This window comes from Solanum dulcamara, chromosome 4 (assembly GCF_947179165.1).
Source record: "Solanum dulcamara chromosome 4, daSolDulc1.2, whole genome shotgun sequence".
Taxonomy (NCBI): domain Eukaryota; kingdom Viridiplantae; phylum Streptophyta; class Magnoliopsida; order Solanales; family Solanaceae; genus Solanum; species Solanum dulcamara.
In genome coordinates this window covers 24,624,006-24,645,809 of record NC_077240.1, presented here as the reverse complement: position 1 = coordinate 24,645,809, position 21,804 = coordinate 24,624,006, and the positions used below count along the sequence as shown (strand labels likewise).

At 36.1% G+C, this 21,804-nt stretch overlaps 1 protein-coding gene across 1 annotated transcript in view; it reads right to left on the bottom strand.

The window, feature by feature from the left end:
- Nucleotides 1-17,526, bottom strand: part of LOC129887061 (uncharacterized) — a 44,768-nt gene extending 27,242 nt beyond the window's left edge. The window contains exons 1-6 of the mRNA XM_055962014.1: nt 16,973-17,526; nt 13,470-13,601; nt 12,411-12,482; nt 10,689-10,759; nt 10,472-10,571; nt 10,280-10,378 (exon numbers count right to left, since the gene is read on the bottom strand). Coding sequence (XP_055817989.1) covers nt 10,280-10,378; nt 10,472-10,571; nt 10,689-10,759; nt 12,411-12,482; nt 13,470-13,601; nt 16,973-17,131 — 633 coding nt within the window. The 5' untranslated portion in view covers nt 17,132-17,526. The remainder of the gene's footprint in view (nt 1-10,279; nt 10,379-10,471; nt 10,572-10,688; nt 10,760-12,410; nt 12,483-13,469; nt 13,602-16,972) is intronic.
- Nucleotides 17,527-21,804: the final 4,278 nt, after the last annotated feature.

Below are 21,804 nucleotides of genomic sequence, written 5' to 3'. Positions count from 1 at the left end.
TTAAAAAGCAACAATAAAGGAAGAAGAATACTTCAATACTATATCTGTCCTTTTTCTAATAAATGTAAGATCTGGTATTAATATGATGGAAAACTCGACCTCCCAGGTGTATACAATAAGATAATTAGAACTTACACAACCACGTGTTTTTCCACAAATAGAAACTAATCATCATTACAAATTGGAATAGGATGTATGCTCCAAAAAATGTACAAAGCTCAACAATCTTCCACTAATATCTAAATTAGAGTTTACTTCTTCAAGGCCTCATCTGTTTCTCTCATTCAATATTGTCCACATGAGTGCTTAAGGAGTTGCATCACGTTCTTTTTTCTATCCCTTCTTGTACTTCCATCCACGAAGCAGCGATCTAACGATTTTTGGCTTAATCCAAGTATCCAACAAATTGCGAACACATATATGCCATGGGCCAATGAGCAGTAAAGATACACATCTTCCCTTGCAATCTTGCACATGAAATAGTTACGTGTCCTAAAAACACAACTTTGGATAAAGAACCTCTCTCCTCAGTTACAAAACAAAAATAAGTTTACATTGACTTGGTGAAACTTTTCTTTTTGAAACTGGTAAGGTTGTATTCTTCAGCATTAAGGACATGCTGGCCACCTCCGGAAAAAAAAATAATAGCAATACAAGTCTCCTATTAAGTCCACTATCTGATCTATAATATATCTACTATGCACAATTGTTTACACCAAAAAAGTAAGATACTTTATGAATGGAAATGGACCTATCTTCAAAGCATCTTAATAGTTCTTTCCAACCCGACTGACCACCATATGCATGATGGAACTAATCTCCACCATCTCTTCTACTTCTTTTTTTATGAAGTAAATAATTTCATTGCTGGCATGTGGATTCATAATAGTTACAAAAGTAGAGTAGCAAAAAGAACTTATCAGCTCCAGTATATATCTAGTCGAGAGTTAGTGAGCCGATAAAAATTCAAGAAGGTAGCTGGGGAATTTATTGGGGACATATAAACCCAACTATACAACAATATAAGACAACTAGCTTTTAGAGATTGGTAGGTAGGTGATATTCCATCAAAGCATCTCCTGTTTCTTTCATTCTAAATACTCCAAAATAATAGTAGCATGTATCATCTTCGAAATTATCTTGATGGTGCTATCAACTTTCCAACCACTCCAACTCTCAAAACCATCCTTGATACTCTGCGGCATGACCCGATTGAGTCCAAAAAGTGTGATAAATATACTCCACAAGTCTGCTGCACTAGACAGTGTATAAAAAGGTGGTTGTGTAACTCTGCTGCCTTCATGCACATATAGCACCTGTTTGCCATTTGAAACTTCCTTCTGGCTAGGTTATCTTGAGTCAAACATGCTCCTCCAGCTGAAGCAACTAATTTTAGGAGGCAATTTGACTTTCCAAGTAAGTTTCCAAGGCCAAAGGGTAGTGACTGCATTTTGTGAACCTAAAAGCTTGTATGCGACCTTGACTTAAAGCTCCCCATTCCTCTTATCTCCCCATTGTAGTTGATCTGGTGCAAGGCTGTTGATTGTGGCATTGTGAAGTGCTCCTAAAAGGCTGATCAACTCTTCCATCTCCCAGTCTTGTATGTTTCTTCTAAGGTTGGGGTTCCATGAGTTCCCATCCCTGTGTTGGTGTATTGTAGTGTCTAGCTCATTTGCTAACCGGGGTATGTTAGGGTAGGCAACCTCTAGAGGGGTGTTGCCCAACCACTTATCTCTCCAAAAACTTACGTGTTGGTCATTCCCTACTACCAGGTGCTTGTGTTGTGTAAACATCTCCCATAGCTTGCTTATTCTTTTCCAGAAACCAACCGCATAAGTTTCGGTTTTGACTTTACAGCACCAGTGATTTAGGGCTCCATGTTTGCCAATAATGACTTCCTTCCATAGGCACCAATCCTCCTGAGTGTATCTCCATAGCCACTTCATTAGTAAGCATGTCTCTGATGCCCAGACCACCTAGATCTTTTGGCAACAAGACCTTATCCCACTTGACCAAATGAAATTTGTGGCTACTACTATTTCCTTCCCATAAAATGTTCCTTCTAATTTTATCCAGTTGTTTCAATGCCTTATTGGTGATGGGATGGATAGACATACTATAAGTTGGGATGCTGTCAAGCACACTGTTGATCAGTGTAAGTCTGCCACCCATAGAAAGGTATTGCATCTGCCAAGAAGCAAGCCTCTTCTCAAACTTTCTATGACTACACTCTAAATGCCTTTTGTGTTGTATTTAGCCCCCAGTGGAAGACCCAAGTATGTGGTAGGGAGTGTTCCAGTACTACAACGCAATATGCCTGCCAGATCTTCTATGTTCTGCACCTTATTAACAAGGTTGATTACACTCTTGAGCATGTTGATGTGGAGCCCTAAGACTGTTTCAAAGATGGGAAATGTAAGATTTAGATAAAGGACCTATTCTCTGTCAACCTCACAGAAAATCAAAGTGTCATCTGAATAAAGTAGATGTGAAATGTTTGTTGCTCTGTCCCTTCCTATATCAAAACCTTTTATCCTTTGCAGTTGTTTAGCTTTATCCAGCATTCTACTTGGTCCTTCCATAGCTAGAATGAACAGAAAAGATGAGAGGGGGTCACCTTGTCTTAGGCCTCTCTGTGGGGAGAAGAATCCTAATGGACTCCTATTGATTAGGACTGAATACTTCACAGTAGAGATGTTGAATTTAATCCACTTTATCCACCTATCCCCAAACCCTGTCTGCTTGAGTATAGATATGAGATAAGACCAATTCAACTGGTCAAAAGCTTTCTCAACAACTAGTTTGCATAGTAGTCCAGCACTCCCTTGTTTCAATTGCCAATCAAGCACCTCATTTGCTATGAGTGTGGCATCTGTGATCTGCCTCCCCTTGATGAAAGCATTTTGTTGGTTTGAGACTAGTTTCCCCCATCACTCTTTTCAGCCTCTCTGCGAGAACCTTAATGATCTTGTATAAAGTCCCAATCAAGTTGATTGACCTGATTGGCCTGTAATCCCTGAGCTTCATTGCCCCTTTCTTCTAGGGGATAAGTGCTATGAATGATGCATTGCAGGACTTGACCATCCAGCAGTGCTGATGATAATACTGCATAGCTGCTAGCAAATCTGTTTTGATAAATCCCCAAGAAAACTAGTAGAAAGTCATAGTGTATCCATCAGGTTCCGAGACTTTGTCATGGGCACTTGATTTTATGGTTGCTAACACCTTCTCTTCTTCAAAAGTTGCTTCTAAAGCTGCTTCTTGAGTGTTGCTTCTTCTGTTCGATGCAATTCCATCAAAATTGGCAGAAGGCCTCCAGCTTTCCTGCTCAGTGTATATCTTTCAAAGAAATCCAATGTCTTCCTTTTAATTGCCTCCTCTTCAATAATAACATTTCCCACAAGAAATTTGTCTATGCAATTGAGATCTCCTATTTGAGTTAGCAATCTTCCGAAAATATGTAGTGTTCTTGTCACCAAAGACATCTTGATTTCTGCCTCCATGAGATCTACTCTATTTTTGTCAACCATTGTATCTCAGCTTTCAAATTTGTCATTTGACTTGCCTCGGCTACATTCAGTTGTCTGCCCTCGGTGTTCTGTTCCAATAACATTAGCTCATCTAGTGCTTTGCCTTTCCTAGTCTCCAATTTCCCAAATTCCTCCTAATTCCAGTTGTGATATCCTTCTTTAGGCTCCTCAGTTTCTGCATAAGGATGAAGTTTGGCCTTCCATTGAAATTGTAGCTCTACCACCAATTCTTTAATTTGTCCAGAAAGCCTTCTACCTCCAACCACATATTTTGCAAATTTAAAGTAAGAGGGAGTGGCATCCCAGTCTCCATTTTCCAGCAAATTGGGTCTATGGTCTAAGAGAAAATTTGGGCATTGCAATCTGTCTCACAGCCTTGAAAGAGTCACTCCATTTGGGTGAAATGAGGAACCCGTTAATTTTGGATGCTTGTTGATTATTATCTCCTCTAGACCAAGTAAACTGGGCTCCTTTAGTAGCAAATCAATGATGCCAAGGTCTTGAATTGTATCTGAGAAGGTTTCCATTGCTCTTGATCTCCTTGTGCAATTGAGTCTTTCACTTTCAAATCTGCATACATTAAAGTCATCTTCTATGACCCACTTATTCTCCCATAATCCCGTTATTCCTGCTAGTTCATCCCACAACTACTCTCTTTCTGGATTAGCATGTGGCCCATAGATGCCAGTAAAGCACCACCTGAAGTTCTCAAATGAACTCTCAAGCATACAAGTAATTGTGTAGCAGCCCTGCAGCGAGTCTACTTTTACCCATCTCCTTTTATCCAGATAACTATCATACCACCCTTTGTACCGACTGCTTCAAGTTTCACCCAATCAGCCCATTTGTTACCTGATAACATAACTGCTGGACCAAGCTACTATTGATGCCTTGAATCTTCGTTTCTTGCAAACAAAGTAAGTCAACCTTCCACTTCTGAATGAGGGATTGTATAGTGCTCCTCTTCCCATCCTCATTCAACTCCATTACAATCCAACTAAAGATTTTTTTATTTTTTTTTAGAATAGGGGGGCACACTATTTTTCCTTTTGCTTTTTCATCCTTTCAGCTGGAAATTTGACCTGTCAGATTTCAACTACACCAATCTGTGTTACCTCTGTCATCGACACCTCCATACGTGAACTCCGACAAACTCATTGGTGATCTCCCTTTTCCAGCGAATTCGTATTGTTCCTCTCTCTATCTATTCGCCACTGCTCCGGCGAAGGCTAGGAGACAGCCGCCGTCTCTCTCTCTTCGCCCTCGCCCTCTCCTCTTCTCTCTCTAGTCACCACTCCGATCGGCGAGGACCACCGGCGACCCGTGGGACCAGCATACTCTGACGAAGCTCGGTGAAGGCAGATCTGTAAAGATTTGTCCAGATCAGGCGTTGTACAGTGTTTTCCGGCGAGAACTTTCCGGCGAACTTTCAGAATCTTTGTTACATTCTCTCCAGGCCAGGTTTTATCGTTCCTCTCCTCAACTGATTATTTGGGCTCCATTCATATTTTAGTATCACTTTCTGTTAGTTTGATTACATTCTAAAATTTAGTATCCCATTTATATTTTAGTGTTCTTGATTTGCCTATTAGCTAGTGAGTGTTGTCCCTCTATTAAACATTCTACATTATCAATTATTATCTCGTTGCTTGTATTTTCTGGATTTATTTGTTATCAGTTTTTCACTTTGTAGTTCATATCGTTTTTAGTGGCTTTGGTTACTGATGGTGGATTAGGGTCATGTCCTCAATTGGGGGTTGAAGGCGAGGGGAAATAGTGGTAAGAGGGAGACGGGTTTTCGTAAGTTGAGATTAGGATCATGGAACATAAGGTCACTTACAAGAAAGTCCATAGAGCTAGTGAAGAGTCTTAAGAGGAGAAAGATTAATACAACCTGTGTTCAGGAGACTAGCTGGGTAGGTTTCAAAGCTCGGGATGTAGACGAATTTAAATTATGGTACTCAGGAGGCTCAAAAGATAGGAATGGAGTAGGTATTCTAGTCGACCCGGATCTTAGGGAGTGTGTGGTGCAGGTGAAGAGGATCAGTGATTGGATGATGTTTATTAAGCTAGTTATCGACAGGCTTATTGTGAATATTATTAGTGCGTATGCACCCCATGTGGGCTTGGAGGAACAAGTCAAAAAGCTCTTTTGGGAGGATTTAGATGAGGTAGTGAGAGGTATACCGAGTACCAAAAAGATTTTCATTGGTGGAGATTTCAATGGTCATATCGGTACAACTTCTAATGGTTTTAACTCCAAATGCTTCGCAAGGCTTGACCATTGTGAGTTTTGTCCATTTTGAAGTTTCGATGGCAATTGGCTTATCAATCCCCTGAGGGCTAGGATCACCTTCATACCATGCTAATGGTAGTGCTTCGCTTATTACTTGGGAAGAAAATATTGCATCTGAGCTACAGAAAGAAAATAGATCTTTAGTTGTAAGTTATGATCGCAGTGGCATGTGCATTCTTTCTTTAGGAGTTCTTTCATCATCGGCATCTAAGTGGCCTTCTTCTGTTCACTGCTCAACAGGTTTTGATGGAAGAGTTTGGGAGCTATCGAAGTCGCTGGAGTCTAGATAATTAGATAAAGCATTGAATCTATTTGATGGGCTGGGCTCCTTAACTTGCCTGATAGTCATCTCTTTAAAAAGTTAGCCAAGTAAAGCATTTTACCTTGGTGGGGATGACACTTCTACAAAAATAGTTCCAATGGTAAAAAGCCCCCCCCCCTCGGGCCAACTGTAGACCTCTCTTGTATGCACTGTTTACTGAGAAGTTCCCATCTTTGTTGTGTGTCCACAACACCTTATCTACATCTTTTGTGACAATGTTACTTTCTCCTAGCTTTTCAAGTAATGAGGCCACTCTATCAAACTCAATCATTTCAGTCTTCTGAAGGAAATGTCTCATCCCTATACTGACCAACACTCACTAACTCTAGCCTCAGTGCTTCCACAGATCTGGAACAACCAACAACATAACCAGTAAAGTCCCGCAAGTGGGGTCTGGGGAGGGTAAGATGTACCCAGACCTTACCACTACCTCATTGAGATAGAGAGGCTGTTTCCGAAAGACCCTCAGCTCAAAATTATCAGCCACAAAATAAGAGAGAAAAACAATATATATAGCATAATGGCTAAAGCGAAACACGATGCAAATTTTACAAGACAAGAAAAATAACAATAACAATAACAAATAATGTGATAATCGAAATGCAATAGCATCACAGCTAAAAAGACCCGCCTAGACCTAAGACCACCCTAAACCGTCATGAGGCAGGACAACATTCTACCCCTACTAGCCTTCTAACCTAATCCGTGACCTCCACAGAACTGGAAGAGATATGGAAATTGCTCCTTAAGTGGTGATTGATCACTTCATCCATCATGCCAAAATTTTGCCTTGTTTCCATTGCATATCTTAAGGCTAAGATTCGCTTCCACCAATGGCCATAGATTTCAGATGGTTCTCCGAACCCCCATACCATAAGTTCAGATACAATGTTGGAGCACCATGAACTAAGTTCACCAAACTTTGTCACAACTACTTCTCTCCATAAAGCTCTTTCTTCTTTAGTGTATATCTCCATAGCCACTTCATATGTAAGTTCTGCAATCTGAGATTTCTGACCCCTAATCATCCTATTCCTTTGTTCAGCACTACTATTTTCCAATTAACAAGACAATAACCCTTCCCTTCTTTGTTTCCTTACGCCACTAACTCTTCCGTTCTCTCCAAACAACCCACACAAGAGTTAGTGGCGCAAACCGACATGCCCTGCGTCTTCTCCTACTACCATAACTCCAACTAGACATTACCTCTCTCACTGTGATTGGCATCACCCAAAATATAGCAAACCATTACCATACTCTTGATGTTATCGGAGAATGAATTAGGAGATGGTCGACATCTTCACCTGAAACCTCGCACATAAAACCCCAACTAACATAAGTAACCTTCCTTTTCCTCAGATTTTTTGTCAATGAGATCATCCCTCTGACTGTTAATCAAGTGAAGAAACACACCTTTCTCGGTACTTTCGAAATCCAAACTGATCTATATACGAAAATCCCCTCCCTACTCAGAAGCTTTTAATAAGAATTAGGGGAGAACACACTATTATTCACCACCCTTACCTCCATACATCATTTGATATACTTTGTTTCTGGAGTAAATCGATTAGATTTTGGAATTTTGTCATATATATATTTGTGTGGCTATAAATCATCTCATTAAAGATAAAATGTAAAATTTAAAGTTAAATTATTTTCAAATGTAGAATGGTATCATTCTTTTAAGGACGGACTACAGAGGAAAGTACATCACATAAATGGAGATAGAGGGAGTATTCAAATGACCTTTCTTATAACCGAGAAATTCATATGGGACCAACCCTAACGACCAACCGCAACCTTCAAAACTCAGAGTATAATGGGTCCACCTTTTTACCCTTTTGCATTTAAATACCAGAGTTTGTTCGCATGGTACAGGGCTTAAACTTGTGACTTAGGTCACAAGTCCCTCAACCTTTGAATTAAACCTCGGAGGCTATTCAAATGAGACCAATTTCTATCGTAACATTTGGATTTCAGAAAAATGATAGCTAGACACTAAAATACAATAACTCACAAAAATTTGATTGATTGTAGAAGACCAAAGTTTTCAAAAATCTTTTATGGTCTAATTTTCACGATTTGTCCTTCCAAATCAACTTAAAACAACTATATTGCATTGGAGACAAATGGTTTGCGAATGGATTCAGTTTTGCATCAGTATGGTTAGATTCTATATTCTTGTGAATGGTGAACCAGTTGGATTCTTCCCATCACGAAGGAGATTGAGACAGGGAGCCCCCTTATCTCCCTTTTCTTTTTATTTTGGGAATGGAAGGATTTGACAGTATGATGAGAGTAGCATTACAAAACAGTTGGATCAGAGGCTTCTAAATAGGAGGTGATAGAGGGCAAACTAACGAGATTTGTCACCTGCTTTATGCTGATGATACAATTATTTTTGACAAACCTATCTAGGAACAGATAAAATACATCAGATTGATACTTCTGTTATTTAAGGCCACTTCAGGTTTGAAAGTGAATTAGGGGAAAAGCAATTTGTTTCCAATTAAGGAAGTGGTCAATTTATAGAGTTTGACAGAGATACTGGGTTGCAATGTGGAGCACTTGCCTACAGTTTATTTGGGCATGCCACTAGGCAACAAACATAAAGAGACAATGAAATAGGATGGCATTGTAGAGAAGGCAGAAAAGAGATTGACGAGGTGGAAGACTCAATAGTAATCTCTGGGAGGAAGACCGACCCTCGTACAATCTTGGACTCTTTACCTACCTATGTTATGCCCCTGTTTCCTTTACCTTCTAAGGTTCTGAAGAGGTTGGACAAACTTAGAAGGGATTTTTATGGCATGGTTGCAAAGACAATAAGGGATATAATCTGGTGAAATGGGATACAACTTTGAATAGTATACATTTGGGAGGAATGGGCATCAGAAACCTCAGGAGACAGAACAATAGTCTCCTGATGAAATGGCTATGGAGGTATAATGAAGGAGGCCAAGCTTTATGGAAGGACGGTATCAAATGCAAATATGGTGAGCTTAACCCTTGGATGAGTAATGCCAGCAATAACATAGAAGAGACCAACAACAGTCTTTTTTCTAATCACTCGTGTATGCAGAAAAGGTAAGATTCCCGATGTAGCACGATGACCATTCAATTTTAATACTAATCCAACAGCCATAAATAGAAGTCATGTAATAGAAACCCCCCACCCACCCACCCACCCACCAAGAAGAAGAAAAGGAAAAAAACGAATTTATATGTCCAAAGGGCGGCTGACCTAACTCTTAGATTCCACGAACCAAGACATCTTGCTTTCTTCACACCAAACATCATCCGACACGTACTCCTATCTGATTCCGCCACCATTTCCTCCAATGGACCCACCATCTCCAACTTGCCTTTAGTCTAATTTTACATTATTTACACTTACCCCAACCTTTATTAAATAACGCACCAAATTTACTTAATCCTTTTTATTTATTACATTGAAATGAATTAATGCCCAAAATATAGGGATTGTGTACTGTGTAGTGTATATTTATAATTCAAAGTCCTAACTTTCGTGACACTTCCTGTGTTAATTCACAGCACAGTTATGGCTTTATTTGTTACACTCACAAACACAAAATGGAACATGCCTGAGCAGACTGCAGATTTATTGAGTTACTAGATTAGAAGAGGAGAAAGCAAGAGCCAGATGAGATGGTGGAGAATCATCCCACACTGCATCTGGTAGACTGTATGGAGGGAGAGAAAAAGCAGAAGCTTTGAAGATATATCTAATTCCATTCACAAAGTTAAATGGAATTGTATTGTATCTTTTTATTTTTGGTGTAAAGAGAGAAATAGAGAATTCAGAACTTGTAGATTTGTTAGGCTCTCTGTGAGTAATCTCTTTTTTATTTTTCTTCCATGCTCCCTTTTTGAAGGTTGCCAACATATCCTTAATGTTGAGGAATACAATCTTTACCAGTTTCAAAAAAAAAAAAAAAAACTATATTCCAATGCATGAAGTATGATGTTTCAGCATACCGTAACCTCTGACCAAGAATGATTAAAATTTCAGAAAATGAACCTCCAATATCTTCGTGATGACAAGCAAGGTATCTTCGACATAAAAAATGGGAATCAATATCAAAGACAAATAAAGATACAAATACTCACAAGAATATCAAAATCCAGCTCTTTTGGTGATTTTTCGTCGGTAATAGGAACACGTTCATATTCAACCAGGTACTCTTTTGATTGCAGTTCCTCGTACACCTAACTTGAGGGAGATGTTCAAAATGAAAATGAGCAATCAATACAAACTTTTCTGACGCCAACTTCAACAAAGCTTTCGTAAACTCATGAAACCTGTAAGGGTGTTTTCACAGAATCATATGTTACTGGTTCCCATTGATCCACCATCTGACCATCAGGAAGCTCATCAGTTACAAGGATCTTATTTCCGTATCTGTTGTTTATCAAATAGAAGAGTTCAGATAAAAATGTTGATCACGTGAGCATCATGACATTTAGTGAAAACCCTAAGATATTCGTTCACGAACAATCAAATAGAGCAAACAATAACCTTGCAGCTTCTAGCAGAACATCTTCTTTCAAACGATCCTCCATTTCCTCCACTCTTTTCCTGTTAATTCCCTATTTAATATAAAATCTAAGTTCATATCAAGAAGAATATCAACAGACAGATTAGGAAAAGATATGAAAGTTAAAAACTTGCATTAGAACCTAACAAATGCCAGATAAAGAAAAGTTGCAAGTATACACAAGATGTGGAAACCAATATGCATTGCCAGAAGAATGGTTTTATCCATAATAAGAAGCACTAGGATCATTCATTCTTGCTGAACCTTGAATTCTTTTAGACACTTGGGGAAAAGAAGATCTCACATTCTTGCTAAAATTCTGAAGTTTAACAATGAAGCTGAAACAAGGAATCTCTTTGGTGATGATTTCGTTCAGAGAGTAGGTCTTCAAATGGACTAGGATAAAATATCCAAACATGAAGAAATCTTTTGGTGGAATAATCAACAAGGCATTTGGCTAAAATCGGAAGCTAGAAGCTAGAGGTTGAAGTCCCCTAATAAAAACTTGATGTGCAAATCATTATGAAGGTTCAACACGGAGGACAATTCTCTTTGGAGAAACGTTAAAAGAATCAAATATGGCTTGCTTAAGCCCGCTGCACTACTAAAGCCAATTCTCCATCTCTTGGTCTTAGTGTGAGGAAACATATCAAACAATAGAGAACATTGGTGCTTTTTCGGGGAACATTCTTCCCGGTGTGCGGGGAAGTAGAAAGACTAATCTTTGCCAAGATTCTTCGCTCGGTCAAGTATTAATGGCCATACTATCCTAAAAAGGTAAAATTGTTTGTATGTAAATCCAGTATATTGTTGAAATATGTTTATGTTTATATTACTAACTTTTCGTAAATCTCTGGAAGGAAGAATGCCCAGCAAGTGCTAGACAGAAGTCCTATAACCAATGTTGCATTGAGAACAAAAAGTATAAGGAAATGTCCAATAAATGTATCTTATAATATCTAATTGATGCCATCAAAAGAAGTGTTTAACTTGTTAGTATGGATACGTGTGACACATTATTTTGATAAATCCTGACAGATGTATGGGTCCAAGCGTGCCAAGGAAGGTGTGGTTTTTCACTTGGCTAGCTACTAGAGGGGTGATTTTGATAGCGCAAAATCTTAAAAAGTGGAAGGTTGTCTGCTTCAGTTGATTTTACATGTGCAAGAAGGCGGACAACGATGTAGACCACCTTCTTCTACATTGCGGGCTTACCATGAGATTATGGTGGGATATGTTCAAGTGGTTTGCACTTTGCACTCCTTGGCCAATGTCAAGTACTATGAAAGAATTGATGTTCAGTTAGAAGAGCGGGAGGAGGAGAAAACGAAGGACTTGGAATGTGGTTCTGCCTGCGTTAATGTGGGTAGTATGAAGAGAGAAATGGGAGAGCTTTTGAAGGAGTAGAGTTGAGTTTCTCTACTCAACTCCCTTATTTTCTTTTGGTGTAAAAAGAAAGCTCCTTGTTGTATAGATGATTAGGTGGAGCTTGTAGAGAATCATATTTTGTAGATTCTTTACCTTTTGGTATATCCGTTGTATACAGCCAGTTTGGTCATGTATATGAATGAAAATACTTTTACTTGATAAAAAAAATCCTGGCAAGTGTGCAATATCCTAATCCCACAGAATCAACATGAGAATTTGATAAAATAAAATATGCAATATGTCAAAATGAAAAATCAATCCTAACCATGACGCACCGTATATTCAAGATTAGAGAAGGGCCTTTCTACTTCACGCAAGACAAACGGGCGTCCATTAATATATAGCACCTGCTCCGTGATTAAAAAAGAAACAATCATGACAATGTTTTCAGGAATCGAAATCTTGCAGCATCTTTGATCAAAAAGTTTATGTCTAGAAAGAAACACAAACACCACTATACGTGTTTTATCTAGTTACACCATTAGAGAGATCAAGCATACCAAACAAATGCATATACCAATGCTCAACTTTCAATTAGTTTCAATTTTTTCCTTTCTATATGATCACTCATTCAAATACTAATAGACATTTGCACCTTCAGATACTTTTTTTTTATTATTATTATTATTTTTATGCACCTTCAGATACTTCATGAAAATGGATAACAATAGTAGCATCTCAGGCAATTGATCAAAGAACTTGATGTCACACAATTTAATGGCAAATAAGTTTGCATTCTTTTTTTTCCTTTTTTTGTTGAGAATGGTAACAAGTAGTTTGCTATTATCTAAGCAAGTTAATTTAAGACAAAAAATGCATGAGCTATCTAAAGACAGACAGTAGCACTTATTTTAATAATAATGCAATGCACGAAAGAGAAAAAACTGTGGAATAGAGAAGTGTCTCTACTCTTAAAAAGAAGGAAAGGGTGAGAGAAGAAGACACGGAGAGAGAGAGAGAGTGAGAAAGACAGACAGAGATGATGGTCTTTTGTTTAATCAAAAACAATGCGATAAAATTTGTGCACTCGAAGGCTCAATGAGCAACAAAAAAAAAATTGGATCATGGAACTATATGTTGTATGATATGTGGAATGCAAATAATGAGATTTAAGGGTGCAACACAACATGCAAACATTGTCTATAAGATTATTCAATATGTTTAATTCATAAAAAGAATCTATTAGAAGTCCTAGAAATTTCTTTACCAAACTATACTGCAGTTATTAATGAAATAATGACCACTTATAAGAAAGTGATAAGATAAAAATAAAACAGAAGTGCAGAAGAAATTCAATGAAATGCAGATGCAAAAAAGTAATGAAGTACTATTACCGGTTCCTCGCGAAGATTAATCCAGAGAATGTGAGTCTTCTTCCCACTCAGTTGAGTTCCAATATGGTTGAGAACATTTTGGATACCTTCAACTGTTGGAATAGCAACACCATGAACATGCAAAGAGTCGGCCTAATGCAAATTCTTTAGTTAGGGAGTGCAAAATATGTAAATGGCAAAACATAATCATGAACCTGCAACCCTCGTCACTAATAGATATTTCAAGGATTTAAATTTGTATAAATGAATTGTCCATTGATATGGATGATCAGCTAAGCAACATGTGTAATCATCACAAAGTCATTGTAAAACAAGAGACCATCTATGCATGTACTTTTAGTACTATTATAAGGACCAAATGTAAGTCAACCTGGCATCTTTTCTCCAAGAAAGAAATTGCACTCTCATTTTAGGCATGCAAATGAAATCACCTAGATTGAAGGTCGCACAGAAGTATGCCCCTATAAATAGCCAAGTATCTCTCTCCAACATAATCATTCCAAGAGCTATACGCTATAAGCCATAGCAAATGCAAAGAAATCAGCTTGATGCCCATGAGCATACCAGTTGCTTTGACCGCCCAACAACAACAACGCTACATAGTGTGGATTAACAATAGCTTAAGCAAGTCGAGATCAGTATGAAATTCCACGGCCCTGATATATCGTTATATTTTAGACCATATTTTTTTTTGAAACTGGTAACTTGTATTCCTCAGCATTAAGGACTATGCTGGCCACCTCCAAAAAGTAGCAACAGAGAAGGGAAAAAGAAAAACAAGAAAAGAACCTATGAAATCCACTAATTGGATTTCCTCTTCTATATTTTGTTCTTTAAACCAAAAACCTAAGGAAATAATTACATTCCATTTAATCTTCTGTATTGAGCATTCCTTTCCTTCAAAAATCCTCTGATTCCTTTCCTTCCAAATATTCCACCAGATATAAGCAGGTACAATCCTCCACCACTTCTTTTGACTCTTGCTGCCCCCCCCCCCCCCTTTCTGATCCAACAACTCAATAAGTCTGTTGTGTGTTTTGGCATACACCAGTTTAGGCTAGATAAATTGAAGAATAAAGCCCATACTAGTGTTGTTACTTTGCAATGCAAAAATAAGTGTTTGTTGGTTTCCAGTGTCTCTTTGCATAGTAAGCATCTAGAGGCTATGTTGATGCCCCTTTTCTGTAATGCTTCATGAGTCAAACAGGCTCTCCTAGCTACCAACCAGACAAAACACTTCACTTTAGTGGGAGAAACACTCTTCAAAACAGCACTCCATGGCCCTGTTATCCTTCCTCCAGTTACCAATAGACCCCACTTATACAATCGGTTGACAGAGAATCTTCCATCTGGGTGTTGTCTCCATAATAAACTGTCTGTTTCAAAGTTAGTGCCTGGAAAGCCTTCTATTATATTCAGTAATTCAATTACCCCTTCTATCTACCAGTCATTTAACAACCTTCTAAATACCAAATTCCACCCTTTGAGACCACAACTCACGGATTTTGCTATCTGGATGCACACTGATAGAATAAAGTCCAGGAAACAAACTTTGAAGAGATCCTTGACCAGTCCAGTCTTCTTTCCAGAATAAAACCTTATCCCCCCTCCCTCCCAACTTTAACTTTTGTATTAACTTCTACAGTCGGCCAAAAGCTTCTGATAGTCCTCCAACTCCATAAGTGGTTGTTACTTCAGTGGTACACCATTCCCCTTTTTGGCCGAATTTGTATTGTATCACCTCTTTCCATAGTGCATGCTCCTCTTGGTTGTACCTCCATAGCCACTTGCTTAGCAGACTTTTATACTGTAACTTGAGCTTCCTTACTCCCAAACCCCCATAATTCCTCCCTTGTTGAACTTCTGCCCATTTTACTAAATTGAAACTACTAGGAAATTCCTTCTCAAAGCATCTAGAATTTTGATCACTCCACCAGGTATAGGGAAAAGGGACATCACATAAGTTGGTAAGGAATCTAACACAGAGTTTATTAAAGTAACTCTACCTCCCCATATATTACATATTCTTCCTCTCTACTGCAACTATCAGTCATTTCATTGTCGCAATACAGAAATTTTCTTCCAAATGTGAGTCCTATACAAGTCAATATTCTATGTGTTCCCAAAGTTAAACAGAATATAATACATAATTTCCATTTGAGACAATACATTCTGAATTCTCCAGAAGCTCCTCTATTCCTCCCCCTCATAATGGTCTGTATCACCATTTTCCCTCTTTCTCTAGCTTTTTCCCCTCCAATTACAGAATGTTTCTTCAAGAAATCATGCACAATGTAGCTAATACATCACAGAGCACAATCTTGAGTCCACTAAGTAAATTCACTAAAATGACATAGTACATTTCATTTGTAAAGAATGTTTCTATAATGAGCTTGCTGGCCATCAATTTCTTTCGCTGCTTAAACACAGTAGAATCACGCAATGCACGCTACTGGTGTGCTTCCTGCTCGCAAGGAAAGAAAGAAGAGCGACAGGGTTCAATTCAGATTTGACTGTTTGCAGCATGGGAGCAGATTCATCTAAAAATAGTGGAATTCTAGACATTCTGCTTCATCATGAGAGATAAGACTTTCAAGACATTTAACACTTGCTTTCAGGGTGCAGGAGTGACTCTGATATCCAATCTTTACCTATCAAAAGAGAGAGAACTAAAAGGGCATCTAAAGAGGGGAAGTAAATATCTAACATCATGTAACTCCACAATTTCAACTTTCTAATATCCTTTAGTAATGGATGGATAGGAGAATGTGGTACAGTTATTTCAACCAAAACACCAAACCAAGAAAAAACAAGGAGTAAATAAACAAGCTAAATGATTAGCTTTATTGTTAATTTTACATGTAGAATTATGTACTGGTAAGTAGTAATTGTATTAAATCAGAAATCTGGCACTAATTTAATGCCAGGGAAATAAAATTTGAGATAATTCTGTACAAAGCAGAAGAGAGAAGATTCCACCAATACAAAATCCTACTCCTGTAGTGAGTCTATAAAGTCAAGTATATTATTTTCATCTTTAACACCATGTAGATTACATTAAACGACAAAAACCATAAGCAAGTGTACTTAATCTTCTGTATACACATAGAATTATGCAATATTGCACTTTTCCCAATCTTGTAACAATTCATCAACAAATGTACGCAAAATGGCCAAGCTGAAACCACTGTAGAAGTTAGGTGTTTACTGAATCTAGGATGTGTTTTTAATAGCTATGATCCATAAAATTTTACTTTTTGATAGGTATGAGATCGATAAAGTACCAAAAGACAAAATACCAAACTTGTAAAAATTTGTACAGAATTTTTTTAAAAAACAATTTGGCTGGATACAGAGTTTGACTTGGGTGTTACATAAATAGCAAGTAATAAAAGAAAATGTGCATCACAATAATAGGAAAGTTCATCTGATAGAGAAATTTAAACATGATAATCCAAATTGTCAACTGAATGTGGCAATTCAAGCTGTAAAGTAGAAAAAACCTTGCGATAATTCGGAGCACCATCTATATGAGGAGACAATCGTTTGTTCTGACATCCAGGAAAATGATCACTCTTTAGAATCGTCTTCTTCCCTAAAACCGATCCATCTCTCTGTTTCATCACTTGCTCCGGCTCCTTTGGTATCGACATGGATCGCATAATCACCGCAACCCTTTTCACCCTTTACCTAAATACACCGATTACAATGGAAAACAGACCGAATTGAACGAAATTGCTTTCACACTACTAGGTGTAGTAGCAAACGAGTGGTCTTCAAATCCCGAGGCACTGTAACAATAAGTAGAAAATTTGAAGTTTGATTCGCCCACTGGTTTTAGTGAGGATGTAAACAGCAGGCGGATCTTGTGGAAGAGGAAGGATTGGTGGACCAACAGAAAAACGTTTCGAGTTCGAAGTAGTAGTAGTAGTAGTGATTCCGACAATTTTATCCATCTGTATACTCAACGAACCTAACCAATAAGGGGGTGTTTAGTGCCATCTCTGCTTTTACGTTACGCGCAAATTATGACTGAAAACTTCCAGTTTTGATTCCTTATTTTGGTGGATAATTCAATTTAGTCCCCACCGACCACCGTTTCATTGGGCGGAAAAGTTTTTACTATATAACAAAGGGTCGTTTGTTAGCTGGTTAGGACTAGGGATAAGAGTGTGCATCCATCGGTTAGGTTGATTTTTTGATTTTTAATTTTTTTTAATATATTAAATTAATAAGATATTTTTTATCGATTTTTGATTCTTAATAATTTGGCTTTCAGTTTAACCTATAAGAAAATGCTCATTAAACAATTATATGACTTCTCTAATAATTTGACGCCGCAAGGCAATAATGCAACTCTACAGAATGCTCATAAAATAAAACAGTGCAACTAACAGGAAAAGAACTATACAAAGGCAACACAAATAGAAGAACTAGGATAATAATGTGAATTGAAGGTTAACAAATATAGTAACTAATAGCGTACTGATATTAATATTTGATATTTATGTAGGGGTAAAGTTGTGAATTACTACTGTTTTATTGGGTTATCGGTTTATCAATAACCTACTATTAAAAAATCAATATCGAACTAATAACCCAATAATTTTTTTAATAAAATAATTAAAACCCTGTTAATCCAATAACAATAACCCAATAATATTTTTTTGATTCAATTTATTGGTGGGTTCGATTTTTGCACACCCCTAGTTAGGACTCGTTTAGTACGAGAGATAAGAGATAATTAATTTTAGAATGAGTCCATCTTATCTTTGATTGGGATAAATCACGGACGGCACTCATTTGAGGATTGTAGTGTTATTGTTATCCCACATTGAGGGTGCAATAACAATCTTGGGATGACTAATCCTGGAATAATTAATTTCGAAATAACTTATTGCCCATCCAAATAAGTCCTCGTTTAGTACAAGGGATAAGGAATAACTACGTAAGATTTATTTTAGGATAAGTTTATCTCATATTTGATTGGGATAATATAAAGGATTAGATCTTTCGAGATTGAAGTGTTATTTTTATCCCAAATTGATGGTGAGATAAAAATTTTGGAATAACTTGTTCTGCAACAAAACGAACCAAATTAGTTCTTTTTTTATTAGTTTAGTTCATTTGCACAATCTTAACCACTGAGTTATCTCTTTCAATTATTTTATTTGTGTTAAAGTTTAATTATTAGTGTAAAAACTATATTTGATCTATACACTTGTGATTTGGTAATTGTTCACGTTATTAATGACCAGTCCGACAATATTTTCCCTCAATCATCATTGAAATATTTGTTGGCATTTATGTTAAGATATAATGGTATCCGTCTTCAAATCTTAAGTACAAACATTGTATTAAATTTATATACGAATAACTTATCTCCTAACATAATATTAAATGTCTTCATAACTCATCTTTAGATCAACTAGCAAATAATCTCAAAAAAGGTTAATATATATACAACGACAGTGGATATAAATTAAACTCATATAAGAAATGTTAAAAAGTTTATGCATCTTTATTCAACGTAATTTTTTGCTTGGTCAAAGGAATGAAAATATATTTAATTCTAAAAAAGGACGAACATTCTAATTTTATATTTCTACCTCATTAAAAAACTATTTTAAGAATTTCTATTAATTTATTTAAATCAGGGAATCTCATGTTCACCTTAGATATGTTATCTCCTGTATTAAAGTTATCAAATCAAAAACAATAAAGATGAAAATAAAAAATAGTATCTGAGTCCACAGAATTTACTGTGTATCCTTAAGAAATTTAATTTCCTCACTGTACTCAAGGTTATGAATTACTTCCTCCCAAGATAAAACGGATATAACATTAAAGAAGTAGCGATACCTCAAATTTCGATAATATCAGCGAATTCAGAAAACAGTAAAGTGATCACACAAAGACACAACTTTATTTAATTATAAAAAAATATATGCAGAAGAGAAGGAATTTTTCGATGATTAAATCTGAGAGGAGACCTCTCTATTTATATCCAACAAAGTTTCTTTTGGGAAGGGAAGTGTCTGTTCAGAAGGAACAAGTCCTTTTCTGAATATGCGAAAGGAAGCATCTGTTCTGAAGGAACAGGTCCCTTCTACAAATGGAAATACCTGTTCGGAAGGAACAAGTTCTTTCCGAAGCCGCGATCTCAAATTATTACCGTTTTGTGAATTAGTTAATTCCGTTATTAATTTCGCTATTTAATTAATTCAAATTAATTCTATGAATCAAAGAAAAAAATTAATTAATGAGATTGATAAATAAATTTTGCCTAAAAAATTATTAATCAATCACATGATTTGTCAAAGCCGAAGCCGTAGCCGAGTTGAACAAGCGACGACGATGACGACGCAAGGGGCACCCTCTACTTAACTCTTTATGAGTTAAATGAAGTCTTTCCTAATATAAGGACAAAACTTTTCCTTTTTTCTACCAATGAGGAAGAAATGACTTTTTATTTTTTCTTTCATTTAATTTTCCACCTTTCTCAATTCTTATTTTCCATTCACACTTTACTTAAACTTCATTTAAACCCAACAAGATACTCGAGCAAGTGGAAAAAAGAAGAATTTCATAATATATAGTGTAATAATGTAACACAGTATTTAAACTCAACCAGTCAATGAATGAAATTGTAACTGATTTTAATGATTATGTTATTCTAAATAAATTTTTAATTGATTTATTGATCTATGTATAGATGAAGTTAAAACTCGGCAAATATTTATCTAACTCCTCATTGCTTCAACCTTTGTCTTAGAGTTCTTGCTTCGAGGATAAGATAAATTGAATTATCCAAATCACTTCATATTTTTCCTCATTAGACAAACAAGACAAAAATTAAGAGTCTAATTTAAATGAACATAATTATGCGTTTATAAAATTTAAACTTGTAATAAAATATATATATATTTATGTATTTATTATTCTTACGTGTTCAATATTCTCAATGAATCCTGTCTCATTGTTTTGCAATTTTTTGAATCATAATTAAGAATTTATTATAAAATTTATATTCTATGCTTTTTAGATTTCTTTGGGTAACTAGAGTAGCTTTTAATTACTCTCAGGTATAATTTCTTTTTTTCTCTCTATATATATGGAATAGTGTTTCTATTGAATAACTACGCATTAGTGCTATTTTAATCAAATTCATTATTTTACCGGAGTACTTGAAAAAACCTTATAAGAAATTGCATTCATTAAATTTTAAGTAGTTTGAATGCATACTTCTACACTAATTTTGGTTAACAATTTACTCTATTCATCACACTGCTAACAATGTTGAAAAATGTGTAATTAAATATTTTGTCACATTATCTTTTTGAGTTATGTGTCTAAATTTTAAGTTATTAATAAATGACCCAGGACATGTTCTTCTTCATTACATTTCCCACAATATTTATTGATTTCATCAAACTCAAAGATGTTCATTTTTTTTATTTTTCTACTTAGCTTTTGGTTTATTTACATAAAATTCAAAATCAACAATTACTTCAAAAATCATTAAAAATACTAACAATAAAAATAAAAAATCACCATTCAAGGTCATAAAAATATGTAGTTTCACCAATAAATGAATCAGTATATCATATATAGTTACGTTGATATAAAATGTTTGTAATTTAAGTTTGTTTATTCTTGCAATGAGGTCATTCTTCGAAATGCACCATATGTATATCTACTTTGTCGACATTATGATACTTGGACGTAAGAAACTCAACATTACAATCAACATCAGTATTATCATCAATATCAACATCAATAACCACCTCTCTTGATTACAATTAGTCATAAAAGGAACTCACTGTCACAATCAAAAAACCTCACCCACAAACTTAGTGTAGCACAAATGGTATGTAAATGGAACTTCATTTGTTTTTTAGTTCATTCATCAGTTTTTCTCCACAAAAACCCAAAATATTCTCGGGTTAATACTCAAAGTCATTTTTGAGTTTTCACATGGAACAGTAATACTCCCTCATGTTTGCAATATTGGTGCCCTTTTGGTCTTCCTTCAAACTTTTGCCTATTTTTAAAAATTAATTTTATCCACAATTTTATGTATGGAATGTTCAATCATCTTTTTATATATATTTAGTAATAATAATAACTTCATGTGAGAGAAGGTGAGAAGAATAACACTTTATCCTGTTCAGAAGGAATATTATTGTAGCTAAATTAAGAAAATCTTGAAATATGACGTTGCAAGAAAAGAAAATTTTATACTATTACATATGAAATCGACGTGATGAACCTCTCAAATTATAGCTGCAATAATATTTCTACGAAATAGAACAAGGTATTTTTCTTCTCAACT